This window comes from Callithrix jacchus, chromosome 8 (assembly GCF_049354715.1).
Source record: "Callithrix jacchus isolate 240 chromosome 8, calJac240_pri, whole genome shotgun sequence".
In the NCBI taxonomy this organism is placed as follows: domain Eukaryota; kingdom Metazoa; phylum Chordata; class Mammalia; order Primates; family Cebidae; genus Callithrix; species Callithrix jacchus.
Genome location: NC_133509.1, coordinates 104,217,335 through 104,242,818, shown reverse-complemented (window position 1 = coordinate 104,242,818; position 25,484 = coordinate 104,217,335). Strand labels below are relative to the sequence as shown.

Below are 25,484 nucleotides of genomic sequence, written 5' to 3'. Positions count from 1 at the left end.
CTCACATATGAGCCATATGTGCAACAGCTCAGACTTACCAGTCCTCCAGGGCCAAACATACGTATCTTGATTAAAAAGAAACTAAGCCAGCAGACAGGGATTTTAGTTGATTCCATGGGATATAAGAATAAATTTCAGAATTTTAGATAAAGTTAGGGTCCATCAAGGAGAGGGCAGAGAAATGTTGTTAAGCTTCCTTTTTGGCTAGCTCCCCACTTTTTCTGAAATAAACAACAAAAGGACCCCAACTTGGTAGACATGAGTCCCCAAACAGGGATTCATGTCTAGGTCTAAGTGATTATTGTGAAAAGAGCTCCAAGATGAACACACTTGGTACAAATCTGTGTTACAAAATGAAAAGCCTATCCATGTTGGGACCAAAATTAAACACAAAAATGGACTAGAAAGTATGTTTTTGGCCAGGCACGGTGGCTCACACCTGTGATCCCAGCACTTTGGGAGGCTGAGGTGGAAGAATCACCTGGTCAACATGGTGAAACCCCATCTCTACTAAAAATACAAAGATTAGCTGGGCATGCTGGCAGGCACCTGTAATCCCAGATACTCAGAAGGATGAAACAGGAGAATCGCTTGAAACCAAGAGGCAGAAGTTGCAGTGAGCCAAGATTACACCATTGCACTCCAGCCTGGGCAACAAGAGTGAAACTCTGACCCTCTTAAAAAAAAAAAAGTATATTTTCTTTAGGGTCATAGGGGATGGATATATATAGAGAAATGTCTTCAGCAGCTTATAAAATGCAAGCTTTACATTTTGCACATGTCTGTCTAGCTGATGCCCAGGCAAAGGCAAAGGCAAGCAAGACAAAGTCCAAGGCAAGCTAGGGTTATACCAGACAGGCTCCAGAGACTCTCCACAGTCTCCCTGTGAGTTCTCCATGCCTTAGGACTCACGGATGGGTAAGAACGTGTTAACACGTGGATGCCTCCAATATTCTTGGACTGTCACAACATCATACACAAAAAAGAGAAAGTATTTTTACTTATTGGCTTAAGGATTTTTTTTTTAAAGTCTCCAATTCAATATTCTATTACATACATATATATACATACATACATACATATATAAATATATATGTATATATGTACATCCTTAATTTTGTTACCCTTAAAATAAAAAACAGTCTTTCGTTCCTCAATATCCTCCTATCTATACAATACCTGGCACACTTGCCTCATTTCCCATTTATACTTATCTCCTATTAAATCCTATAGCACTGACAATGTGGTTAAACATACAGATTTTCCTTCTCTCTTTCTGATTTATAGTGAAGTGGGTGATAGGGAAATGTGAGGTCCCTAGAGCTACACACAGACATCGGTGAGACAGGTATTCTATACCAGATGGAGAGAGCAGGCTTCTCACTAGTGAGTGAGGCCATGGTGTGGCATTCTGCTTCCCTCATTACCCTTCTTTCCACGCAGTTTCCATTCCCAGCACTGGGGGTGGGACAGGAGTGTGCAGCAAAGCAGAAAGTACACAGTACTCAAGGGAAAGAGCCACATAAAAAAACAGTGGGGTGGATTACAGAATGCTACAGCTAGGAGGGCCCTAATGGCACATCTAATTCAAACCTCTACAGATACAGACAGGAGCCCAGAAAAGTGATGTGTCCAAAGGCACACAGCTGGTGGCTGGAACCAGAACCTGAGTCAACAGCACACTTTTCTCTGATCCTCCAATACATGACAGAACTAAGTATACGAAAGAGCAAAATTTAGAATTCAGTTCATGAACAAACCCCAGCCCGCCCCACCCCCACTAAACAAATAAACATACCTCCTTTAAAATTATCCATGTTTCAGTCTCATTCCTTTTCAGCCCCCTGTAGCTTACTAAGCTCAAAATTCTGTTTCTTACCCAGGACTTTAACTAGATACTCTTGTGGCCTGAGTGGCCAGAATCTCAACTCTGCCCTGGCATGTCGCAGCCTGAGAAGGGAGATCTTCAGGAAGCAGAAGTAGGGGCTGGGCGTGGTGGCTCATGCCTGTAATTCCAGCACTCTGGGAGGCCGACGTGGGTGGATCACTTGAGGTCAGGAGTTCGAGACCAGCCTGACCAACATGGCGAAACCCCGTCTCTACTAAAAATACCAAAATGAGCCAGGCCTGGGGGCATGCGCCTGTAATCCCTGCTACTCGGGAGGCTGAGGCAGGAGAATCACTTAAACCCAGGAGGAGGCAGAGGTTGCAGTGAGCCAAGATTGCACCACTGCATTCCAGTCTGGGAGACATGAGTAAAACTCTCAAAAAAAAAAAAAAAAAAAAGCAGCAGAAGTAGACCTGATATATTTCAACTCAGGAATATTCTGAATCCATACATCATGCTTATAATACTGCCTGTAAATGCAGCAGCTTTTGAAGCTTATGCTGGGAGAAAGACAACAGGCTACCCATCCAGCAAGAAAGAAAAATTCAGGAATAACAAATAAGGAGGCTAGGCCGGGCGCGGTGGCTCAAGCCTTTAATCCCAGCACGGTGGGATGCCGAGGCGGGTGGATCACGAGGTCAAGAGATCGAGACCATCCTGGTCAACATGTTGAAACCCCATCTCTACTCAAAATACAAAAAATTAGCTGAGCATGGTGGTGTGTGCCTGTAATCCCAGCTACTCAGGAGGCTGAGGCAGGAGAATTGCCTGAACCCAGGAGGTGGAGGTTGCGGTGAGCCGAGATCACGCTATTGCACTCCAGCCTGGGTAACAAGAGAAAAACTCCGTCTCAAAAAAAAAAAAAAAAAGGAGGCTAGAGGGAGGGAAAATGCTTTGGGTTCAGTCTGGAGGGTATGACATTATCTCCATTCAGTCACAGCACAGAAGGACCAGTTATCCAGTTTCCAGGGGCCTCCAACGACAGCTGGCCACAGACAAAGCTAGTTAGAAAAAAAATCAATGGTCTAATGTACTTCTCACTTTTCCAAATAACATGTTAGCATTTAAGCAAGGCCTTGGGTCCTCAAACAAAGGGAGTGACTAACACATCTCCTAGCAGGCTGCTGGAATAGGTACTTTGGAACACATGGGCTGTGTGGCTGCACGTCATCCCTGCTCCACCGCCTGATGCAAAACTGCTCCAGGACTGGGACTGACAGAAGGTGCTGGGTTCTTGCATGAGGGGCATCTTGGTGAAGGCCTGAAATTATAGCTGAATTCCAAAACCAAAATATTTGGGAGACTGGGCACAGTGGCTCATAACTGTAAAACCAGTATTTTGGGAAGCTAAGGTGAGAGGACTGTTTGAGGCCAGGAGTTTGAGACCAGCCTGTGCAACAAAGCAAGACCCTATCTCAACAAAAAAATTTTTTAAATTAGGCTGGGCGAGGTGGCTCATGCCTGTAATCCCAGCACTTTGGGAGGCTGAGGAGGGTGGATTGCCTGAGGTCAGGATTTCAAGACCAGTCTGGTCAACATGGTAAAATCCTGTCTCTACTAAAAATACAAAAAAATTAGCCAGGTGTGGTGATGTGAGCCTGTAATCCCAGTTACTTGGGAGGCTGAGGCAGGTGAATTGCTTGAATCAAGGAGGTGGAGGTTGCAGTGAGCTGAGATTGTGCCACTGCACTCCAGCCTGGGCCACAGAGTGAAACTCCATCTCTAAATAAATAAGTAAATAATGTAGCTGGGCACAGTGTTGCAAACCTGTAGTCCCAGCTACTTGGGAAGCTGAGATGGGAGACTGCTTGAACCCTGGAGGTGGAAGCAGCAGTAAGCCATCATTGTACCATTGTACTCCAGTCTGGAGTGAGACCCTGTCAAAAAAAGTACTGGAGGTATTATGTATTATTTTTATGTTATTCAGATCAATCATTAGTTAATCAAAACAAGAATCATTCTTATACCTGCTTTTAGTTTCCCTCTTCCAACAAAAACTGTCGCTGTATTCCTGAAGGGATTAGGTACTCTTGAAAAATAACCATCTTATAATAAACATAAAAGACCAGGAAAAAAAGATTTAAAGTACATAATAATTAGTAAACTAGCAAACTGAGAAAATATCTCCTTTAAAAGAAAAAAAAAGGATACTCCTTATAAGGCTGAGACATAAGGAAGGGGGGAAAAGGAAGAAAGGATAAATAAATGAACGGGAAACTGAGCAGCAGGGTAAACTAAGAACTTACAGTCAAATGCTAGGGCCCCAAACTAACAGGCAGAATAGGAAGGTGAACAAAACCTCTTTCTGCCTGCTGGATTCTGAAGAGTCTAAAATGCAGGATTAAAATGGCTTTATTTCAACAGAACGCATTTTGTCATCTGATCTCTATTCGTGACACGGATAAAAATAAGTAACTTCTGGCCGTGCTCTTAAGCAGTAACAAATCCCTGAATATTGAGCCTCATTCACTTTGGGATGGCAATCACTAATTGTTTATGTAGCAGGGAAAAAACATCTGCCTATAGCCTTTATTTTAAAGTTTAAATTTTTATTTTTTTACCTTTTTTTACATTTTTATTTTAAAATAAATATAAACAGTGTTTCCAAAAAACATTGATTACAAGGGGGAAATGAGGCAATAAGGATGGAAGATGGGAAGGACTAAAGAAGCGATGCTGAACCTGCAAACACAATGACCAGGGAGCATGCAGAGAGGCCCTTGCTGTGACACTGTCCTCTCACTGCTACTCACAGGAAGCTCAGTGACTATGCCAGGACACTGGAGCTGATGGGTCAAAGAGAAGCATTCCATTCCTACGAAAGGTGATGTCAATTTGTACTCAACCCCAGCAATGTTGAATCCCCCTCTTCACAATCCAATTCTAAGCTTCTAAAGAAATTACCAAAGATACAGCCAAAGAGATATACACAAGAAACTTTATCACATCATTATTGATAATAAAAGGTCTGAAACAACCAAAATTTTCAACAGTGTGGGGATGGGTAAGGTAGAACCACTAGAAATCTATTTTCAAATATTTAAAGATATAGGAAGTTACTTATGACACCACATTAATCAGTGAGAGGGTAAAGTTAGGATACTGACCTATATATATATATATATGTATGACCTTCAATTTTGTTTAAATATTATATACCTTATATGCATTTTTGAATGCTGAAAGGAAATTCATAACTATATCAGCAAAGTTTAGCTCTGTTCTAGATAAAAGACGGTTGATTTTTACTCTTTGTTTAGACTATTCTGTAATGAGCATTGTTACTTTTATATCAGAAAAATAGCCATTTACCAAAAAATAAGTCTACCCTAAAATCTCTCATTTAAGATGACAATTGTCAGTCTTAGGAAAAGCCTGCTAAAGTTCAAGACAGACTCAAAGAAGATTCAAATCTACACAGTAACTCTCTTCTGAAAAGGATATGAAATCTTGTGTGATACAATCTGGTTTTTTCCTCTACTTTGCTGCTGACTCTGTTTTACTGTGCCTCGTAGAAAGCTCGATGGGAGAAGCCATTCTCTCTTCCACTGCACCTTAATGAACTTAAGTGTTTCTCATCTCTTAGCATGAGGATTAGAAGGAAAGAAAATGAAACAGCCCTACTCTCGATTCAAAGGAAATTTTTTTCTTGCAAATCTATCAAAATGACTCAAAATCAGGTATGCAAAATTTGACACATAAGTCATGAGTTATGTTCAGTAACCCGTCACTTTTTTCTCAAGAATGAATATAAAAACAAATCTATGAATGCCCTCTTGTGGCAAGCCTAACTATTACCACAAGCCCTGTACCAGCCTCTCCCCATCTATTTCCATGGCTCTCCTCCCCACTCCTGGGCTCTGGATAACACAGCCAGGAGGCAGAGCCCCATCATAACCCAGTACAGTGAATGCACATTCATCAAAGTGGCTGGTACTATTTGTTTTCAAGGATTTCTAGTTTAGATCCCAGAAATGCCCGCTTGAAAACAAGTGGGAATGAAGGGTCAGAGGAGTAAGATGCGGGATATGCACGTGGGTTCATGGGTTGCTATTATTGATGGCCAATGGTGACTGTGTTTGGTATAGGCACGCACAAGTACCATGGCACTACCAGGAGGCAGGGACCTGCAGGATGAACATCCCCTCCCCCAAGAATGCTTACTAATTTTATGAAGTCATGAAGTTTTACATTTACATCCAGTGAGCCTTATGCTTACAAGTAGTTTTATTTATCAATTTTAGAGCAAACATTGCCAACTTGGGCACAATTCCAAAATAGAGCTCTTGTTGGATTCTGGTCATAAAATTATTTTGTAAGCTTGTTAAGATCTTATAAAATAAGAAAGTTTTCCTAACACTTTAAAAAAATACTAATAATTAATAAGTTGATTTTATACTCAAAGTGATGGCCTAACATTTTGAAAGATGAAACAACACTCCTCTTTTGAACATCTAATATATCAAGTAATCTCAGTGTCCCAGGCTACCGAGGAGACAGAGAAGTCCTCACACTGCAACCTAACTAGATGACTCTGGGAGTGAATTAAATGCTTAAAAGAGGCCAATCTTGCAAATTTAATGGAACAAAATATAGGGGAACTGTTACTGACTCAGATAAAAGAAAATATTCCTCTCAGAAAGGGATGAAGCTAAATCTTGCAGTTTGAGGGCAGGAGGAGTGCAACAAGCAGGCAATAAACAGCATGAAAGGAAAAACTGGGCGAATTTCAAAGTTCTACTGGAGTTTGTGGTTCTTTCTGCTCCACCCAAGTCAAAGGCTCATTTCCAGAAAAGGATTTCTCACAGTTATAGGGTGGAAACACATGGCAGGAAGTTGCTGTTTGGTCCTGGATATGTAAAAGGGAAGCCTTTTCAAGTATGTGAAGTAGACTGAAGTGACGCAGATGAGATGGATCCCAACTACATGAGTTACAGGACAGCACGAAGCCAAAGAAATGATAATTATGAGGTTGAATTGGGAAAATAAATTTGACTTCTTGTTTACTTCCCCAGCCTGTGGAAGAACTTTCTCCCCTCCTAATAGGACCAATATACTGGACAGCCCCTGATAGAGATAAACTGAGGCACTAGATGAGGAAGAAATGCATTAAAAACATTTTTTGAAAGTCCTGACAAGTCACTTCCGGAAGATTTCAACGGAGAGTAAAAATAAGGGCAAAGGCCTCTCTTGTCCACAAAAGTAAGAGAGGAAAAAAGACCCTGCCCATTTAAAATCCAAAATTATAAGCTCTCCTTCAAACACTATCCTTGCTCCACCAGAAGCATCCTGGGATCATTCTAAGTTAGTATTCTGAGTTGTGTCACCTAGGCGCTGACAATTAATGGTGTATTAAAATGGGAAGAGGTGACTCTTCGACCTTGGCTCCAGTTTCCCACCTGTCCTAACTGGGAGGAAAGCAGCTATCATGACAGCTTGATGGGAAGATCTTCCCCGAATTTCCGAAGCAGCTTCTGATGATTATGGTCTACTGACCACTGCTGGGGCAGGTGCTTGGGCTGCATAGAGTCCAGGAAGTGCTGACGCCAGCGGCTCTCCAGCTGCATGAGGGCACGCAGCCCACCCTGGCTGTGACACTGCACCACCTTCAGCCCATGAGGAACATAGTTTTCATTGGAGATTCTGCCAAGACATGAAAAACAAAAGGTCTGAGGGAAACAAGCACAGGATGGTCTCAGAGACAGCTTCAAATGCTGCAGGCCAAGGGTAAACAAGGAGGTTAAAGGACTCCTAAAGGGTGCGTTACTTTGGTGTTTTCGAAACATTCTTTTGTTGTTGTTGTTGAGATGGAGTCTTGCTCAGCTGCCCAGTCTGGAGTGCAATGTTCTTGGCTCACTGCAACCTCGACCTTTCAGGTTCAAGAGATTCTCCTGCCTCAGCCTCCCGAGTAGCTGGGATTACAGGTGCACAACATCTGGCTAACTTTTTTTTTATTTTTAGTAGAGACAGGGTTTCACCATGTTAGCCAGGCTGGTCTCGAACTTCTGACCTCAGGTGATCTGCCCACCTCAGCCTCCTAAAGTGCTGGGATTACAGGTGTGAGCCACCACACCCGGTGAAACATCCTCTTTCTTATCTCTGCCCTTGTGTATAGTCCTAACACAGGACTCTCAACCCCAACAGAAGGTATTTGAGGGTTCTGAGCTCTACTGAGAGAAGGCCACTGCATAAAGTTTGGCCCCCACTAGAGGGGCCCTACCGTCCAGCTGATGATAATGGATGATAATGCTGGTCTTTCATTCATAGTGCATCATTTCATTCATAATGCTGGTCAATTCTTCCAGGATTACTCAGGGACCAGCTCACCCCTCTTTTAAGTTTTTCATTCTGAGACACAGTATTTATATGAGGCTGTTAAATCTTCCCATGTTTCACTTTTTCACAACACAGTTTAATAACTGAATGCAAAATGCAAGGTAGCATACTTCTTTAGAGCCATCTTTCTCACAAAAAGATGCCAAGCTACAGTGGTGAGAAGTGTTTCGGTCACAGTTAAATGCTACCATGGTTGCTCAGTAGTGCAAATGGTGCCATGAAATAAGAAGACAAATCCCTCCCTCCCTCCTAAGCAGAGAGTCCTTAAAAACTGCTGTGATACAATGTGAATGGTGCTTTCACCTCTTGTGAATAAAGATGACCTTCCACAAGGAAGTACCCTGGCTATACACACTCTCCTCTCCCTACATCCATACCCCACTTTCAATCCTCCCTCCCAAGATGCCCACCACCCCAGTAGTGTTGGTGCCTCTGGGTATCTGCAGATACTTTATTATTAATATTTAGTACATGCGCTTCCTACTAACTTGCCTGCCTCCAAACAGCTGTTCTCAGTCACAAGTCCAGCATTTATCTATCCAATTCAGCAAGACAAATTTGTTAGAAAAGTCTGTGGCTGAAAGGGGAGGTTTAGCTGCTTCAGAAAACATATTGGCAGCCTGGCGTGGTGGCTCACGCCTGTAATGCCAGCACTTTGGGAGGCCAAGTTGGGAAGATCACTTGAGGTCAGAAGTTCGAGACCAGCCTGGCCAATGAGGTAAAACCCTGTCTCTACTAAAAATATGAAAATTAGCCAGGCGTGGTGGCACACACCTGTAATCCCAGCTATTGGGGTGGCTGAGGCAGGAGAATCGCTTGAACCCAGGAAATGGAGGTTGTAGTGAGCCAACGTCATGCTATTGCATTCCAGCCTAGGTGGCAACAGAGTGAGACTGTCCCCCCCAAAAAAAAAAAGAAAAGAAAAGAAAACATATTTGGAAATGGGTCGAAGTAGCCATGTCTCTCTAATTTGTAACATATATGATCTTGGCAAGTTACTTAACTCTAACCTCTGGGTAGCCAATAAAAAAATGTACAAAACATCTATTCTACGACCTCAGAAAACAGTTATGGGGATAAAATTCTTTTAAAACTCTGAAATTTTTTTTTAATGTAAGATATAATAGTAGCAGTTAACCAGTAAGAAATCTAAATCCTACTTTGTCAGGTTGTCATGAGAAAATTAAGGCAATTTATGTGAAGTTTATTAGCTTGCTTGCTGCAAGATGTAGTACATCTATAAATATCTGTTCAGTAAATATTTGCAGTATCTGTAATGGATCAGTAGCATGAGTGAAAAAAATTTTCATTTTTCAAAAAAACGAAGTATTGGCTGTTATAATCACTTTTTTATTTTTTAGTTAACAAAAATCCTACAGGCAACCAGCATCACTTTCATGATTTGTGAACTTATTATCAGTTTCCTTATTTCAACTTCTAGTCCTTTTAGAAAAAGTGACAGCTGGGAGGCAGAACCGTGCACGGTAGCCCAGAGTTCTTATATCTGAGCCATGTGGCCATTCATTTCTCATTTCGGAACACTGCATTATGTCACATGAATTCAACTATGTACTCATGGAGAAGGAGGGAGAAAGGAAGGAAGGAAAAAAGAGGAAAGAAATTTAAATAGTAACAGCAATTCTGCTCAACATCTATTTAGTGGGCTGATACCCTGGAGTACAGGTGAGATAAGAACTATGAATTCATTAGTCACAGTTCTCACAGACCTGTATAATGTCAGAGACACAAAACCACATATATAGTTGGCCCTCCATCTTTGTGGGTTCTGCATCTGTGGATTCAAACAATCTCAGATCAAAATGATTTGGGGCCAGGCACAGTGGCTCATGCCTGTAATCCCTGTTCTTTGGGAGGCGAAGGCAGGTGGATTGCTTGAGGTCAGGAATTCGAGACCAGCCTGGGCAGCCTAGTGAAACCTCATCTCTACAAAAAATACAAACATTAGCTGGGTGTGGTGGCCATGCCTGTAGTTCCATCTACTTGGGAGGCTGAGGTGAGAGGATCAGTTGAGCCTGGGAGGCAGAAGTTACAGCGAGCCAGGCTAGTGACACCGCACTCCAGCCTGGGTGACAGAGCCATATACTATGTCAAAAGAAAAACCTATTTGGAAAAAAAAATCTGTACTATCTGTACTGAACATATACAAACTTTTTTCTAATCATCACTTCATAAACAATTTACAAAAACTACTTACATAGCATTTGCATTGTATTAGGTATTATAAGTAATTTAGTGATTTAAGTATTCAGGAGGATGTGTGTAGGATACATGCAAATGCTATGCCATTGTACATCAGGCACTTAAGCACTGGTAGATTTTGGTATCCAAGGGAGGTCCTGGAACCATGGATAACCCCATGGATACTGAAAGGAATTCAGAGCTTTGAGGGTATTATTGGACTATTTTTTCATCCCATGTGCTGGCATGAGGATTTATGTCTGCATAGAATGTGTAAGATGCAGCTCCATCACAACTGCACTCTCATGCTAATCACGAAAATGACCGAACTTAAGTGTATGATCTTAAAAAAGCTCAAAGAGGCACCTCACAAAAAGCAAATTTCCTATAAAAAGGAAATCATCAAGTAGATTGTTCTATTCCATTCCCAAGGCATCTTCAACTGCTAGACACCTACTAGGCGAAGCATGAGGTGCACTGCACCTAAGCAGCTGATGCCCCCTCCCTGGCAAGCAATCTTACTAAGCAGTGACGGTTAATGTCCCTGGTACATCCCATAATCCCTTCTCTGAGCAGAACTGTGTGTTGTACCTCGTCTCCAGGCTGGCAGCCTCTTGAAGCATCTCCTCTGTGACCACATCTGTGTTGTAAAACTCTCTGAGTGCTTGCAGCAGCTCCTCCTTTCGATGAGCAGGCAGGCTCTCGGCATTGAGCAGGGCCCTGGCCCCAGAACGCACCTGCCGGCGCTCTGGATCTTCCAGCAGGCGCAATCCCTCCTCAGAGCCGATGGGGGCCTGGAACTCCTTGGCCAGCTGCTGCTTCAGATGGTTGTCATAGTAGTTGGAAATGGCATGGCAGGAGGTGCAGAGCAGCAGCACATCATGGGAGTTGTGGTCCTTCATCTCGATGGGGAAGTGCTTCCGGTACTCATGCGGAATCACGTTCTTCCTGGAACAAGCCCAGCCAGAAAGCAGTGCTCACAAGTGTATGACCGAGCACATAGGAAGACAGCAAAGAGGCTACTGGGGTTCTAATCGGGGCCTAAGTATGACTAGGAAGCGTTGGGTACCACAGCCCAACAGAGATCACAGAAAGGCACTATCACCTATTCCACTCTCAGCCCATCCTGTGTCTCAGCTTCCTCTCTCCTGCAAGGAAGTACAGACCACCTGCTGTGGGCTTCAGTGGAGGCCCAGTGTACTGAGAGGTTAATAACAACCTCTGAGAAGGCTGTGCTCCCAGAAGGGAAAATCTCAGAAAACTGAAAAGATACTCTAATGGGCTTTGACATCTGGCAAACAACTCTCTCAAGAAAGCCTAGGAACCTGATAAAGCCAATTTCCTTCATCTGAGGAATCTCTTACTCTATTTCCCTGCTTTACCAGGGTCCCTCATTATTTCCTAAGGAGAACTATGCTTTCAGGAAAAACTCTTGGCAGCAATGACTTTGTCTCCCTTTGCAGGGGAGAAAGGAGGAAAGCGAGTGACTCCACAGAAGCCAGGGAGAAAGCCCAAGTGTCTGGGCACTCAGGCATAGTTGGCAGCCTCACCCTCATGGTGCAGGGACCCTGATGTGAAACAGTATTACAGCACAGAGCAGGCTTCAGGACATCTGGATACTCCATGAATAAAACCACCAGAAAGCTGGTGAACCAGTCAAGTGAGGATGAGAAGAACACAGCTTCTGAAGGAACTGGTCTTCAGTCTTTCATGAGCAAAAGGGAACCACTTTCTCCATGACAGACCATTACTGAGCACGGTGTTGCATTCCAAAAACTGAGAAAGAGCTCAGGAGAGATTAGGCCCAGCAAGGGCAGCAGAGTACAAGAGCTCTTGGGGAAGCCGGATGCCCCCTAGGGACAAGCCTCTCAGCCAAAGAGGACAGACTCAGCCACAGCCCTCAAGGGATCTACATATGGCTACAAAAGCAAATTCCATCTGCACAGACAACCAGGGCGGCCCAATGCCACACTCACCGAATGTAGGAGTCTCTCTTGCCACACACTACACACAGGTTCTCTTTAACCATCAAGTAATAGTCTCCAGGAGATTCAGGCCTTCCTGCAGGTTCGAACCGTAGCTTCACCACAAAGGGTTCTTCACTCACCAGCTCTTAAGAGAAGAGACATCCGTGTTTGACTATTCCCCCTGTTCCCCGCTCCGCCCCGCCCAACAAGAAGCAGCACTACCTTCACTGTTCTCTGCTGTGTCCTGGTAGAGAACACAATTTCCGGGTTGTGCCTACCCAATCCCATGCATCTCAAGGTCTCCCTGCCTTCTTCTATCCCTCCCTCTTCCTTATCTCACTCCCCAATCCTCCCAGCATCCAATGCACCTAATTAAGAGATAAGCGAGGATAGCTGAATCTCATACCACCAATGCCTTTGTCCAGGTACCACTGAGCTTTTCTTCGATCACAAGTGCAGAGGGGCTGTCCATCAGGAGCATGGAGAAAGCAGTTATCATAAAGAGGTGATTTTCTGCAGGGAAGGGAATGAGAAATCTCAAACTGAAAGCTAATTGAGGGTCAAAATGTCTGTTGCCTTCCCATGCTCACTTCTGAGCAACTCAAACTATTCCCAACACTAAGGTCAAACACACCACTATGGAAAAAACAAACAGCAAGAAACCATGTTTAATCCTCCGCCTGCATTGGGATAGGGAACAGAACTAAAAATAAATTTGTTTCTGCCTCTAGTTTTTACACTTACAGACTCGGACATTAGGGAGTGAGTCGGGTGGTGTACACACAACTCTACTGTGAATGCAAAAAAGAAAGGAGCAACAAGAAAACTGCCAAATCATTGAGTTAAACAAAGTAAATTAAAAATTTAAAAGTTCAAGCCAAAGTAAGGAGGGCCATGTGGATTTACTTCTGACTCACATGCAATAACACTTCCTACAATTTAATCATCCAATTAATTCCTAAAGGCACTTTGCTACAGGGACGAAATTTTTGCTCCAAAGTACTTAGTCGTGTCTTCCTACAATAGAGGAATAGGTATACAGGAAATTTTTCATTGGCTAGAGAATAACATTTTTTTGGAGCTGGATGTCACTCTAAATAATCCAATAACATATGAACAAGAAATCAGATGATGCATTTCTCCTGAAAAGTATGAGGCACTACGTGTTATTTATTTTCACAGCTATCCTGAGACGAGACAGGAATGATATTTATACCCCCATTTACAGTTGGAGAAGTTAAGGCCTAAGGTCACATCAGAGTCAATGACAGAACTAAGCTAAGCTTTCCTCATTTTCACTCCAACTGTCAAAAGATAAAAAAGTAAAATAAGGGAAAAGAGAAAAATACACAAAAAAAGCAAAGGAGAGTCCAAATGTCTCCGATGGAAAGAAAAAGCAAGATTAACCCCTGGAGAGTTGCTGCGCCCCAACTACAAGCCTTCTCCCCAGACCCAAGGGAAGCATCACACCCTTCGCTAAGGCTGGGCCACTGACTCTTTACCAGACAGGGAGTGACTTGGTTACCTGGCAGAATAGCCCACCCCCAGGGGCTTTCTTTTATGTTTTCTGGGGTCTCTCCCTTGGTAGTTGCCTGGCACCATCCCATCCATCTTAGACTTCTTATTTCTTGGCTTCTGCTGAGATTCTGTTGCTTCCCCGTTAACCTCTTCTCCCAATCTGCTCATTCCTTTGCTTCGAAATGGGATGTCTACCACACCCTGGCATTTTTCCAAGACTTTTCTCCAGCCACTGTGGTCATCGTTTTTTTCTCCAGGTGAATTCCTAGAGAAAGGGTATCCAAGAAGATGAAGAAAGAGAGCCACTGAAATCTGGGCATCCCTGGCAGCATAAATTACCTGAAGAGAAAAGTCAGAGATCAGTGGAATCCGGAAGGCAAACCAGAGAGAGCAACTTCAAAGTCACCCACAAAGAAATAGATAACTCTTAGGATCCTAATTCAAAATGCATGACAACCTAGATACCATATACTTCCTTAACACTTTTTATTATAAAAGTTTTCAAACTATACAAAAGTCAATTGAATAGTATAATTAACTCTCGTGTTTCCTATGTTTTTAACTCAAATAGCTAAAATAATGACTTACTCTAAATGCTAGAAAATCCTCACCTATATAGTGAAGTTTCTATCTGCTACCAAATTGCTGGACAGATTTCTGTCAAGTTTGGGGGAAGGGTAGTTAACAAAGGCCTGAAAATTAGTACATGAAATTCACTTTGGAGGCAGTCATCCTCTGGGATAGTTGAAACCATGATTCATTAAGAGGCTTGTGTGACTGTCAATCAGAAATGACCTGCCATGTCTATTGAAAACAAAGAAAACAAATAAGTTTCAAACATGGGCCTCAAATCAAAGTCACTGGGCTCATTCCTAGAATTTATTTAATAGTGGTAAGTCATCCTCCTAAGCAACTGGTGTTAGGCAAGCTGGTCATAAAGAAAAGTACTGTGGGCCAGGAGCAGTGGCTCACCCCTGTAATCCCAGCACTTTGGGAGGCTGAGGTGAGTGGATCACCTGAGATCAGGAGTTCAAGACCAGCCTGGCCAACATGGTGAAACCCTGCCTGTACGAAAAATACAAAAATTAGCTAGGTATGGTGGTGTGCACCTGTAATCCCAGTTACTCGGGACGCTGAGGTAGGAGAATCGTTTGAATAAAGGTGGCGAAGGTTGCAGTGAACTCAGACTGTGCCACTGCACTCCAGCCTGGGAAACAGAGCAAGACTGCATCTCTAAAAAAAAAAAAAAAAAAAAGTACTGTGGTCAAAGCTAAAATTAGGCCAGGCATGGTGCTCACGCCTGTAATCCCAGCACTTTGGGAGGCTGAGGTGGGTGGATAATTAAGGCCAGGAGTTCGAAACCAGCGTGGCCAACATGGTGAAACCCTGTCTCTACTAAAAATATGAAAAATTAGCTGGGCATGGCGGTGCACACCTGTAGTCCCATCTACTCAGGAGGCTGAGGCAGGAGAATGGCTTAAACCTGGGAGGCAAAGGTTGCAGTGGGCCGAGATCACGCCCTTGCACTCCAGCCTGGGCGACAGAGTGAGACTCCCTCTCACATAAAAAAACTAAAATTAATAGCTTTCCCCAACAAAAAGTGTAAGGACTTTTAAAAAATTCTATTAGTTGACCTTTAATAACCAAGGCAGTGAATAATTCTATTAGTAAGGATCATATATACTTTTAGAATAAAACAAGTTTGGATAAAATTTTCCACCTAGATCCAGAAATCTACATATCTATTAGCAGACTGTTTCCCACAGAAGAATGTGTCCTTGAATGCAAAGACTTCAGAGTATTCTTTAACACAATATTTTCTAATGATAAAGAAACAAATGGTACTAGGGCTGGAGGTCCACATACAAAAGAGTGCATGTGGACTCCTACCTCACATGACATACAAAAACCAATTTAAAATGGATTACAGACTTAAATATAAGAGCTAAAACCATATGACTTTTAGAAGAAAACATAGGAGTCGATCATCATGACCTTAGGTGAGGCAATGATTTCTTGAATATGGCACCAAAAGCATAAGCAATTAAAAGAAGAAATTTTAAAAAAGAAACTGATAACTGGAGCTCATCAAAATTAAAAACTATTGTGCTTCAAACAACCCCATCAAGAAAGTGAAGAGATGACCCACAGAATGGGAGAAAATACTTTATAGACTACGTATCTGAAAAGGATCTAAAATATACAAAGAATTCCTAAAACTCAAAAATAAAATAACAAATGACCCAATTAAACCATGAGCAAAGGATATGAATAGATATTTCTCCATGGAAGATATACAAATGGCCAACAGGCACGTGAACAGATGCCCAGCATCATTAGTCGCAAGAGAAATGTAAAAATCAAAACCACCATGAAATACTACTTCATACCTACTAGGATGGCTCTAATAAAAAAGACTGACAATAACAAATGTCAGCAAGGATGCAGAACACCAGCATCCTCATACACTGCTGGTGGGAATACAAAATTGTCTAGCTACTTTGGAAACTAGTTAACATCTCTCAAGGATGAACCTGTGGTAACTGACTCAGCAAACAAGATTGAAACTAGGCCTATGGAAGTGGTATGGCAAAAAGCCAAAGTTCAAATGGGTTTGAGCCACAGAGACCAGGAAAACATGAGGAATGGAGGCACCAGGTATCTGTGAAAGCAAGAGTGAAAACAGAAGGATAAGGTGAAATCTCCATAGTGAACACTTACACCCTGATCTCCTCCTTTCCAGCACAGGGCCAGACAACTATCCATTCCCTAGTCCAAAAGACAGTACAAGTTTAAATCATATAATGGTTAAACCGCAGAGGATCTGGACCGGGTAATACCAGGCACAACTGAAGGGAGGGACAAAATGTCACCTGAAGAAAGGGGGATTAAGGAAGAGACTACGCACTGAATGTTAAGACCACCAGCACCTTTCCCTGACTCAGAAACTAGAATATAGGCAGTGGGGCTCATTCTTCTTGAACAGAAGACTAGAAGATTCATCTCTGGAGAAACTAAGTCACCTGAGAGAAAAGACATAGTTACTGACTTTTTTTTTACTTCTCATGCTCCCTTTCTCAAGAAGCTGTTATAAATGTATTCTGCCAAGACAAGAAAGGAAAAAGACATGGAATTTAAAAAACAGAGATCTACTATGGAAGAGCGAGGTGAAGGGAATTCCCAGGCTGATGATAAATGCATATTCCAGGATGAGATTGGGCAGCAGGCCTAGAGCGTGGTCTGTCCTGGGAGGAGCCAGATGATAGAGGGCTCTAGGAAGGAAGGCTCCAAGGGAAAATGAACCAAATAGGTGACCTGACTTGAGTCTGAACCAGCCCAAAGGAGATCGTTAGTTCCTTACCCCAGGAAAGGAGTCTCAGGTGGAAACAACAGGTACATAGAACACTATGTAAACAAAATACTTAATCCTGGGGAACAAAAGTAACTGCAGTTTACCATGTGACTCAGTTATAAATAATATAAATACTAGATATTAACCTGATAAAAATAATGATTTACCTAAATTGGGAGGATTGGGAAAAGAAGTATTTGTCTGAAGGCAGGGGAGTTGCAAGAGTACTAAACCATATATTCCATAGTACAATGTCAAAAGACAATATATGTAAATAGGAAAGAATAATGCATGCATGTAATTTAGAAGTATAATGGTAATTACCAGAAAGACATGAAAGTGGTTGCTTCTGAGAAGAAGAAGAAGGATTAGGAATGGGGAAAGATAATGCAGGGAACTAATTACTGCTTCTTAAAAGAAGTTTTAACTCCTTCTCATTTATAACGCTATGATTTTTTTAAATTATGCTTTTGTATTCATAAAAAAATTCCTTTTTCCGAAATGCCCAACATAAGAAATGCTCAAAAAAATCAGGACTCCTGACTGGGCTTGGTGGCTCACACCTGGAGGCTGAGGTGGGCGGATGATTTGAGGTCAGCAGTTCAAGACCAGCCTGACCTCAGGTTTCAACATGGTGAAACCCCTTCTCTATTAAAAATACAAAAAATATAAGCTGGATGTGGTGGCACACATCTGTAATCTCAGCTACTCAGGAGGCTGAGGCAGAATTGCTTGAACCTGGGAGGCAGAGGTTGCAGTGAGCCAAAATCGTACCACTGCACTCCAGCCTGGGTAACAGAATGAGACTCCATCTCAAAAATAAAACAACAACAGGACTTATCTTTTATTTAAGTGATTACTGTAGACCAGTTAGCTGGACTATCACCAGATAATGAATCTATTTTAAGGCATCTCCATCCAATACTTATACTATATTTGAGAATTTGAATTTCAAAAAGTTATACTTCAGAAGCAATAACTTTCCATTCATCATCTACCCTGATAATAAGTACCTGGTCCTCTGTAAGAGTCTCAGCATCCCAGTTGCTGCAACGAAGTACAAGGGACTTGTCAAGGGAAAAGTTCAAAACAGTCTCAGCGAGGGATTTCAGGCTAAGCCCATTACTGAGTAAATTTTTTCTAAAAGGAAGAAATAAGTAAAACCGTGCATCAAAAATGGGCAAAGGACATGAACAAGAAAATTTTTAAAAGGCATATAAATAGCCAATAAACAGAGATAACAGATACTCAATCTCACTAGACATCAAAGAAAATGACAATCTGTTATCTATTTGTGAAACGCTATTTATAAATCCTTTACGTAGTTTAATTCATTTAATACTCACACCAACCCTATGAGGTGGCCACATTATAATCTCTATGGATGAGGAAACTGGGGAACAGAGAGGCTTAGTACTGTGTCAAAAGTCATACAGTTGGAAAGTGGCAGTACTGGGACTCCTACCCATGCAGTCTGCTCCTGGGTCAACTTTTAGCCTCTGTCCACACTGCCTCTAACAGCACACAGTGACAGTGGTACCTCTGGGGAGCTGGTGCCAAAGAAAGCTGATGAAAGGAGGCTTTTACTGTTATATTCCATAGACTTTCACAGAGTTTTAATTTTTATAGCAATATCTTAATGAATTACTTTAAAAATTATACTTCATTTATAAGAGCTTTCTATAAGCCAAACTAACAAACTAAAATAAAATTTCATTTTATACTAAAAAACTGTGATATTCAGGATACACACCAGAGGGGGGGAAACTGTGATAAACAAAGATTTTAATCCGGACTTCTCTTAGTTTACCAAATCTCCAAATTTTTAGTGACCATGTCACTTCAGGCAAGGCAAGAGGCTGTTTCGGTCCATGTTGTTATAAGCAAGGATCTGTACATAAACGTGAGGAGGTAATTATGAGGCCCCACCCCTAAAAGCCAAGCTGAAATCAAATTTCCATAGGAATAAAATTCTAAAGGAAATGGAAATCTCTCTTCCTCCCAAATAAGGGCTGGTCTACCATCAGTTTTGGTCTAAAGCAGGGTCTACAAACTCAAAGGTTTATCAGAAGGAGCCAGGGTTACAATGGTAGCGAAAGGGACTCTAAGCAAACCGAACAGAGTAGTTCATCTAAAGGGCACAAATGCTACCCAGCCAAATGCTGCCATCTAGAACTGTAGACTCAGTGTAGTCAGATCACCTAATTTTTCAAGAGAAGCCAGAAATACAGATTTTTACATTGAATCTTTTTGATTTAAATAAAAATTTCCCAAAATATAATTCAGGAAAAAAGAAAAACAAAAAACCTTTGCAGCCATAATTTAGCCACTGGGACCACCAGCTTTTAGCCTGTAGCTTACAGAGATACCTCATTAATGTTTCATCTAAAAAGACCAATTCTAGGTAACTAAAGTCTCACAGAAGTTGGAATGGCTCTTCACAAATTCAATATGCATCTCAGAAGCCTCTAGGCTCCTATGCAATTTCACATGTTTCACTACTGATTCCCAGGCATCTATAAATCTTGCTAAAATATTTGTCCCACAGCTACAGGAATCCCAGCATTCATACAAACCACACCTCTGCCACATGGCAAGGTATCGGAGGTCCAGGCACCCCCTAACAACGAGGCCATAATCCTGCAGAAGCTTGCTGGCATCTTCTGAGCATCCCACTCCAACTTTCAAAATGGTGCCATCTGCCAAAATATCCAGTAACGTTCTTGGTAGTGTTTTTCCTCCACAGATTAGCTTGGGCAAGCGAATCAAGACACAGAGGCCACTTGGGGAAGCCATTTGTAGAAGTGACAGAGGGCTGGCTCTGCCTTCCAAATTTACCTGCAACAGAAGAAGACAGGGTTGTGGTTCACACCTTAGCACAGCAGCAAGCACAACATATAACTGTGACAAATAGGCAAACTGAGTTGTCTTTAATGTTTCTAGATTGCGCTTAAGATCCAATATACTATAATCAAAGTTTTCTCAACTAGGAATCCAAATGTTTATGATTCCACTAGGTACATAACTTATACTGAATAGATAATTGGAAGAATAACGTTTCCAAGAGAGTCAATTCGGCTTAAAGAATAAGATACCTAGTCTTTATTTCTCATATTTCTCCTTTTGCTTTTTAATGTTTTTTTTGCCTTGACATCACTACTCATGGAAAACATGAAAACCCTGTCCTATGAACATTATTAAAAAGTGACATGCTTTAATTTCATTAGCATTATTTAATCCAGTCATCTTTTTAGCATTATTTAATCTAGGGTTTTTTAAATTAGTCAACATATCTAAAAATGTTTGAGACATATACTGTATATATTTATAAATTACACACATATACTGTATTAATGTGTTATATTATTATATATACACAAAAGTACAAAGTTTAACTGAATAGTACCAACAATCATTATAGATAAAATTTCTAACACTCTTTGCTGTTTCAGTGATTCATTTAGAGAATGTTGGGTTAGAGGTCCTCCTTCTAGGAGCCAGGGGATAATCCATTTTGGCTTCAGTATTCTTAAAAACTAGTTTCCGGAATGGCCAGAGATTCTTTAAATGACCTCACGAAGGCAGCAGAGAGTAAAGAATGACATGGGGCCATCTTTTGGGCTGGAACAGATTAACTAATGAGCACCCCTAGTCTGTGGAGTTCATGTATCGGTTAAGTTTAGACCAGGGTTTTGAGATAGGAATGAGTTTACCCTCTTCAAGCAACAGAATTATGGCCCAATGTGGCTAGACACTGATAAGAGTAGGATGGGAAGAGAGGAGGAGACAAAATCAGAGATGCTGAAAGAAGCTACAGCAAGTCCTTAAGAACATGTAGGTAACTGAGACATCTGTGTTTCATTCTAAGCAATGGAAGGGTTTTAGGCAGAGGACTGATAAAATCTGATTTGCATTTAAAAAATATTTTGGTTACTGTATGGAGAAAGGATTGTACGTTTGCAAGAGTCAAAGCAGGGAAGCTAGTCAAAAGATTTGCAATAGTCCAGATGAAAGATTCCGGAGGCTTGGAATAAGGAAGTAGTAGAGGTGTGATATAGTTCAGAACTGTGTCCCCACCCAAATCTCATGCTGAATTCCAATCCCCAATGTTGGAGGTAGGGCCTGGTGGCAGATGACTGGATCATGAAGGCAGAGTTCTTATAAATGCTTTAGTACCCTTCCCCCTTGGTACTGTATACTGAGTGAATTCTCACAAGATATGATTGTTTAAAAGTATATGGTGGCTCATGCCTGTAATCCCAGCACTTCGGGAGGCCAAAGTGGGCGAATTTGATACCAGTCTGGGCAACGTGGGGAAACCCCATCTTTACAAAAAGAAAGAAAGGCTGAGTGTGGTGGCTAATGCCTGTTGTAATCCCAGCACTTTGGGAGGCCAAGGCAGGTGGATCACCTGCGGTCAGGAGTTTGAGACTAGACTGGCTAACATGGTGAAACCCCCGTCTCTACTAAAAAAATTACAAAACTAGCCAGGCATGGTGGTACATCCCAGCTACTTGGGAGGCTGAGGCAGGAGAATCGCTTAAACTGGGGAGGCAGAGGTTGCAGTGAGCCAAGATCACACCACTGCTCTCCAGCCTGGGCAACAAGAGCGAAACTCCATCTCAAACAAATAAATAAATAAAGCAAAAATTAGACAGGTATGGTAGTGTGCGCCTGTAGTTCCAGCTACGCCAGAGGTTGCAGTAGGAGGATCACTTGAACCTGGGAAGTGGAGTGCAGTGAGCCAAGATCACACCACTGCACTCCAACCTGTGCGACAGAGACCCTATTAAAAAAAAAAAAAAGTGTGTGGCACCACCCCTTCTTGATCCTGCTCCTGCCATGTAAGACGCCTGCTCCCGCTGTGCCTTCCACCATGAGTAAAAGCTCCCAGAGGCAGCACCAGCAGCAGATGCTGCCATACTTCCTACACAGCCTGCAGAACCATAAGCCAATTAAACCTCTTTTCTGTGTAAATTACCCAGTCTCAGGGTTTTTTTTAATAGCAGGGAAAAAATGGACTAATACATGGAATCTATAGGATGATGGTGTTGGAAAAATCCCTAGCTCAACCTTTATTGCACCAATTATTTGTACCTGTTACGCAAGGAAATACATAGCCAGAGTCTCCAGAAAGGACCAGGCAGGAGTCAGGGGACCAAAAAGGTATTTAATGTCTCCACCCACCTCAGGAGAAGGGCAATAATAGCTTCTAAAACATGGCAGAATATTCATTTTGTACAGGTGATTTATCCATAGTTACACATCACTATGGGTAACTCAAAGAAACCTATACCTCTTTGTGATAGCATGCTATGTTATTTCCTGCTTTGTATAACCACTTATTTGAATTTGCATATATTTTGCCATTAAAGAAATGTAGCATGTTATAACTGCCTGTTTATTTCTGACTTTCAATCATAACATCCAGTTGGACAACTCTTAGGGAGAAGAACGTCTCGCTGATTTTAATCTTAAAGGTGGGGAAGACTAGAGATAACAAGTTTGGGAAGAAAAATCAAGAATGAGTTCTGTTAGAAACATGTTAAGTTTGAGATGACTATTAGACATTCAAGGAGAGATGTTAAGTAGGCAGGTGGATATGAAAGGCTGGCATTCTGATTTTGAGAGCAATTACCATATCAATGATATTTAAAGTCATATAATTGATGAGAATACAAGAAAAGAATGTAAATTAGAAGACATAAATTAGTGGCCCACGGATCCATCTGCTGACTCACAGACATGCTTTTATTATAATACTATTTTTGGTCTCCATGTATTTAAAAACTTATGCCAGAATTTTTAAATTAGTAGAGTTCACATTTTTTAAAAATCCATACTCCAAGTTTCTTTTTAAAGAACTGGACAATCCAGTAACAGTTGGCTTAACTATATGGCAGCTTTCTCATTTATACGAGGGATGAATTCTCTAATTCACCATAATGTCTTTTCAACTGAAGCCAACTGTTATCTTCCACTTACCATCATATTTGTATACCACTATTTTTCCAATACAAAGAAATATTTCTCAGGATCCATGTTGCTAATAAAACTACAAAAATGAAAGATAGATCCTAGAAGCATTATGTTTAAAGAAAAAATGAGAGGGGATATATTTCCTTATGAATTTAAGAACATTCCTATGTATTAGAAAATGCAAACAATCACTCTATATCATTCATTTAAATCACCTGTTTGGCTCTTGTAGGCATCTGAGTTTGCAATATCTGGGGTGGATACAGAAGAGACCAAGCCTGAGCCATTTCGATATTTAGATATCAGGTAAAACAGGAATCAGAAAAGGAAAAAGTAGAAAGAATAATATGATAGGAGACAGAAGAATGTGAGTGTGATGCTTTTGAGAGCTAGAATAATGAGTCCAAATAAGTGTTCACTGGACTGGAAAACAAGAAAGCCATCAACTTGATCAGTTTCAGTGTAGTCACATGAAAAGATGTCAGATTAAAGTTGGTTGAAGAATAAGAAATTATACCCAAGAAAACAGGGAAATAAACAATAGAAATAAGAGCAGAAATCAATGAAATAGAACACATATATAAAGAATATCAACAAAGCCAAAAGTTGGTTATTTGAAAAGACTAATAAAATTGATAAACCCATGGAAGAAATTATCAGGAAAAAAGAGAGAAGCACAAGTAAGCAAAGCCAGGAATGAAAAAAGAGACATTTCCTAGTTACCCACCAAACAGGAAAAAAATTGTCAGAGGATATCATAAACAATTACATGCCAATAATTTTTTTTGGAGGCGGAGACAGTATCTCATTCTGTTGTCCAGGCTGTAGTGCATGGCATCATCATAGCTCACTGCAGCCTTGAACTCCTGGGCCTACCACCTTAGCCTCATGAGTATCTGGGATTCCAGACTCACGCCACCTTGCCAAGCTAATTTTTTAAATTTTTTGTAGAGACAGATTCTCATTGTGTTGTTCAGGCTGGTCTCAAACTCCTAGCGTGAAGTGATCCTCCCATCCCAGCCTCCCATAGTGCTGGGATTACAGGAATGAGCCACTATGCCTGGCTTATGTCAACAATTAAAAATTTTGAAAGACGACATATTTAGATGATAGATGAAATATATAATTTATCAAAACTAAGCTATTAAGAAAGAGAATACATGAATAGCTCCATAACTATTCAAAAAATTATATCCATAATTCAAAAACTTCCCTTAAAAGAAAACTCCAGATGGCTTCACCAGTAGATTCTAACTAAACATTTAAAGAAAAAACAATGACAATCTTATACAAACTCTTCCAGAGAACATAAAAATAGGAAACACCTTAACTTGTTGTATGAAGCTAGCCTAACTTTTAAAAATCAAAACCTGACAATATCCAAGCACAGTGGCTTACACCTGTACTCCCAGTACTTTGGAGGCTGAGGCAGGATTTGAACTCAGGAGTTTGAGACCAGCCTGGGTAACATAGCGAGACCCCTATCTCCACACACAGAAAGTTCAAAATTATCCATGCATGGTGGTGTGCACCTGTGGTCCTAACTCCTTGGGAGGCTGAGGTGGGAGTGCTTGAGCCCAGGAATTTGAGGATGCAGTGAGCTACGACTGAGCCACTGCACTCTAGTCTGGGTGAAAAGACAATTCTGTCTCCTTAAAAAAAAAAAAAAAAAAAAAATATTGGGTGCAGTGGCTCATGCCTGTAATCCCAGCACATTGGGAGGCCGAAGCAGGTGGATCACCTGAGGCTGAGTTCAAGATCAGCCTGGCCAACATGGTGAAATCCTGTCTCTATTAAAAATACAAAAATTAGCTGGGTGTGGTGGTGCACACCTGTAATGCTAATTACTCGGGAGGCTGAGGCAGGAGAATCTCTTGAACCTGGGAGGCAGAGGTTGCAGTGAGCCAAGATTGTGCCACTGCACTCCAGCCTGGGTGACAGCGCGAGACTTTGTTTCCAAAATAAATAAATATAAATTGCCTGACAAGGCCATTTTAAGAAAGACAAATGATAGGCCAATATGACTCATAAACAGATTTTGTTTTAAATCGTCTAAAATATATTAGCAAAATGAACTTAGCAATCTATAAAAAGAATAAGATATCATGGTCAAGTTGGATTTATCCCAGGAATTCAAAAATCAAGATATTTCAATACAATAACAAACTAAAGGAGAAAATACACATAATTATCTCAAGAAATGCAGAAAACATTTGATTAAATTCAACAACCATTCATGATTTTT

The 25,484-nt window shown here is 41.3% G+C and overlaps 1 protein-coding gene across 4 annotated transcripts in view; it reads right to left on the bottom strand.

Annotated features, from left to right (window-relative positions):
• Positions 1-4,416: 4,416 nt before the first annotated feature.
• Positions 4,417-25,484, bottom strand: part of EXD2 (exonuclease 3'-5' domain containing 2) — a 42,036-nt gene continuing 20,968 nt past the window's right edge. For all 4 annotated transcript variants that reach the window (XM_035260812.3, XM_035260814.3, XM_002807246.6 and 1 more), the window contains 7 exons: positions 19,842-20,098; positions 18,274-18,400; positions 13,916-14,247; positions 12,797-12,903; positions 12,400-12,535; positions 11,015-11,371; positions 4,417-7,531 (listed from right to left, as the gene is read on the bottom strand). In XM_035260812.3, the coding sequence (XP_035116703.1) occupies positions 7,315-7,531; positions 11,015-11,371; positions 12,400-12,535; positions 12,797-12,903; positions 13,916-14,247; positions 18,274-18,400; positions 19,842-20,098 (1,533 nt within the window). In that variant the 3' untranslated portion in view covers positions 4,417-7,314. The remainder of the gene's footprint in view (positions 7,532-11,014; positions 11,372-12,399; positions 12,536-12,796; positions 12,904-13,915; positions 14,248-18,273; positions 18,401-19,841; positions 20,099-25,484) is intronic.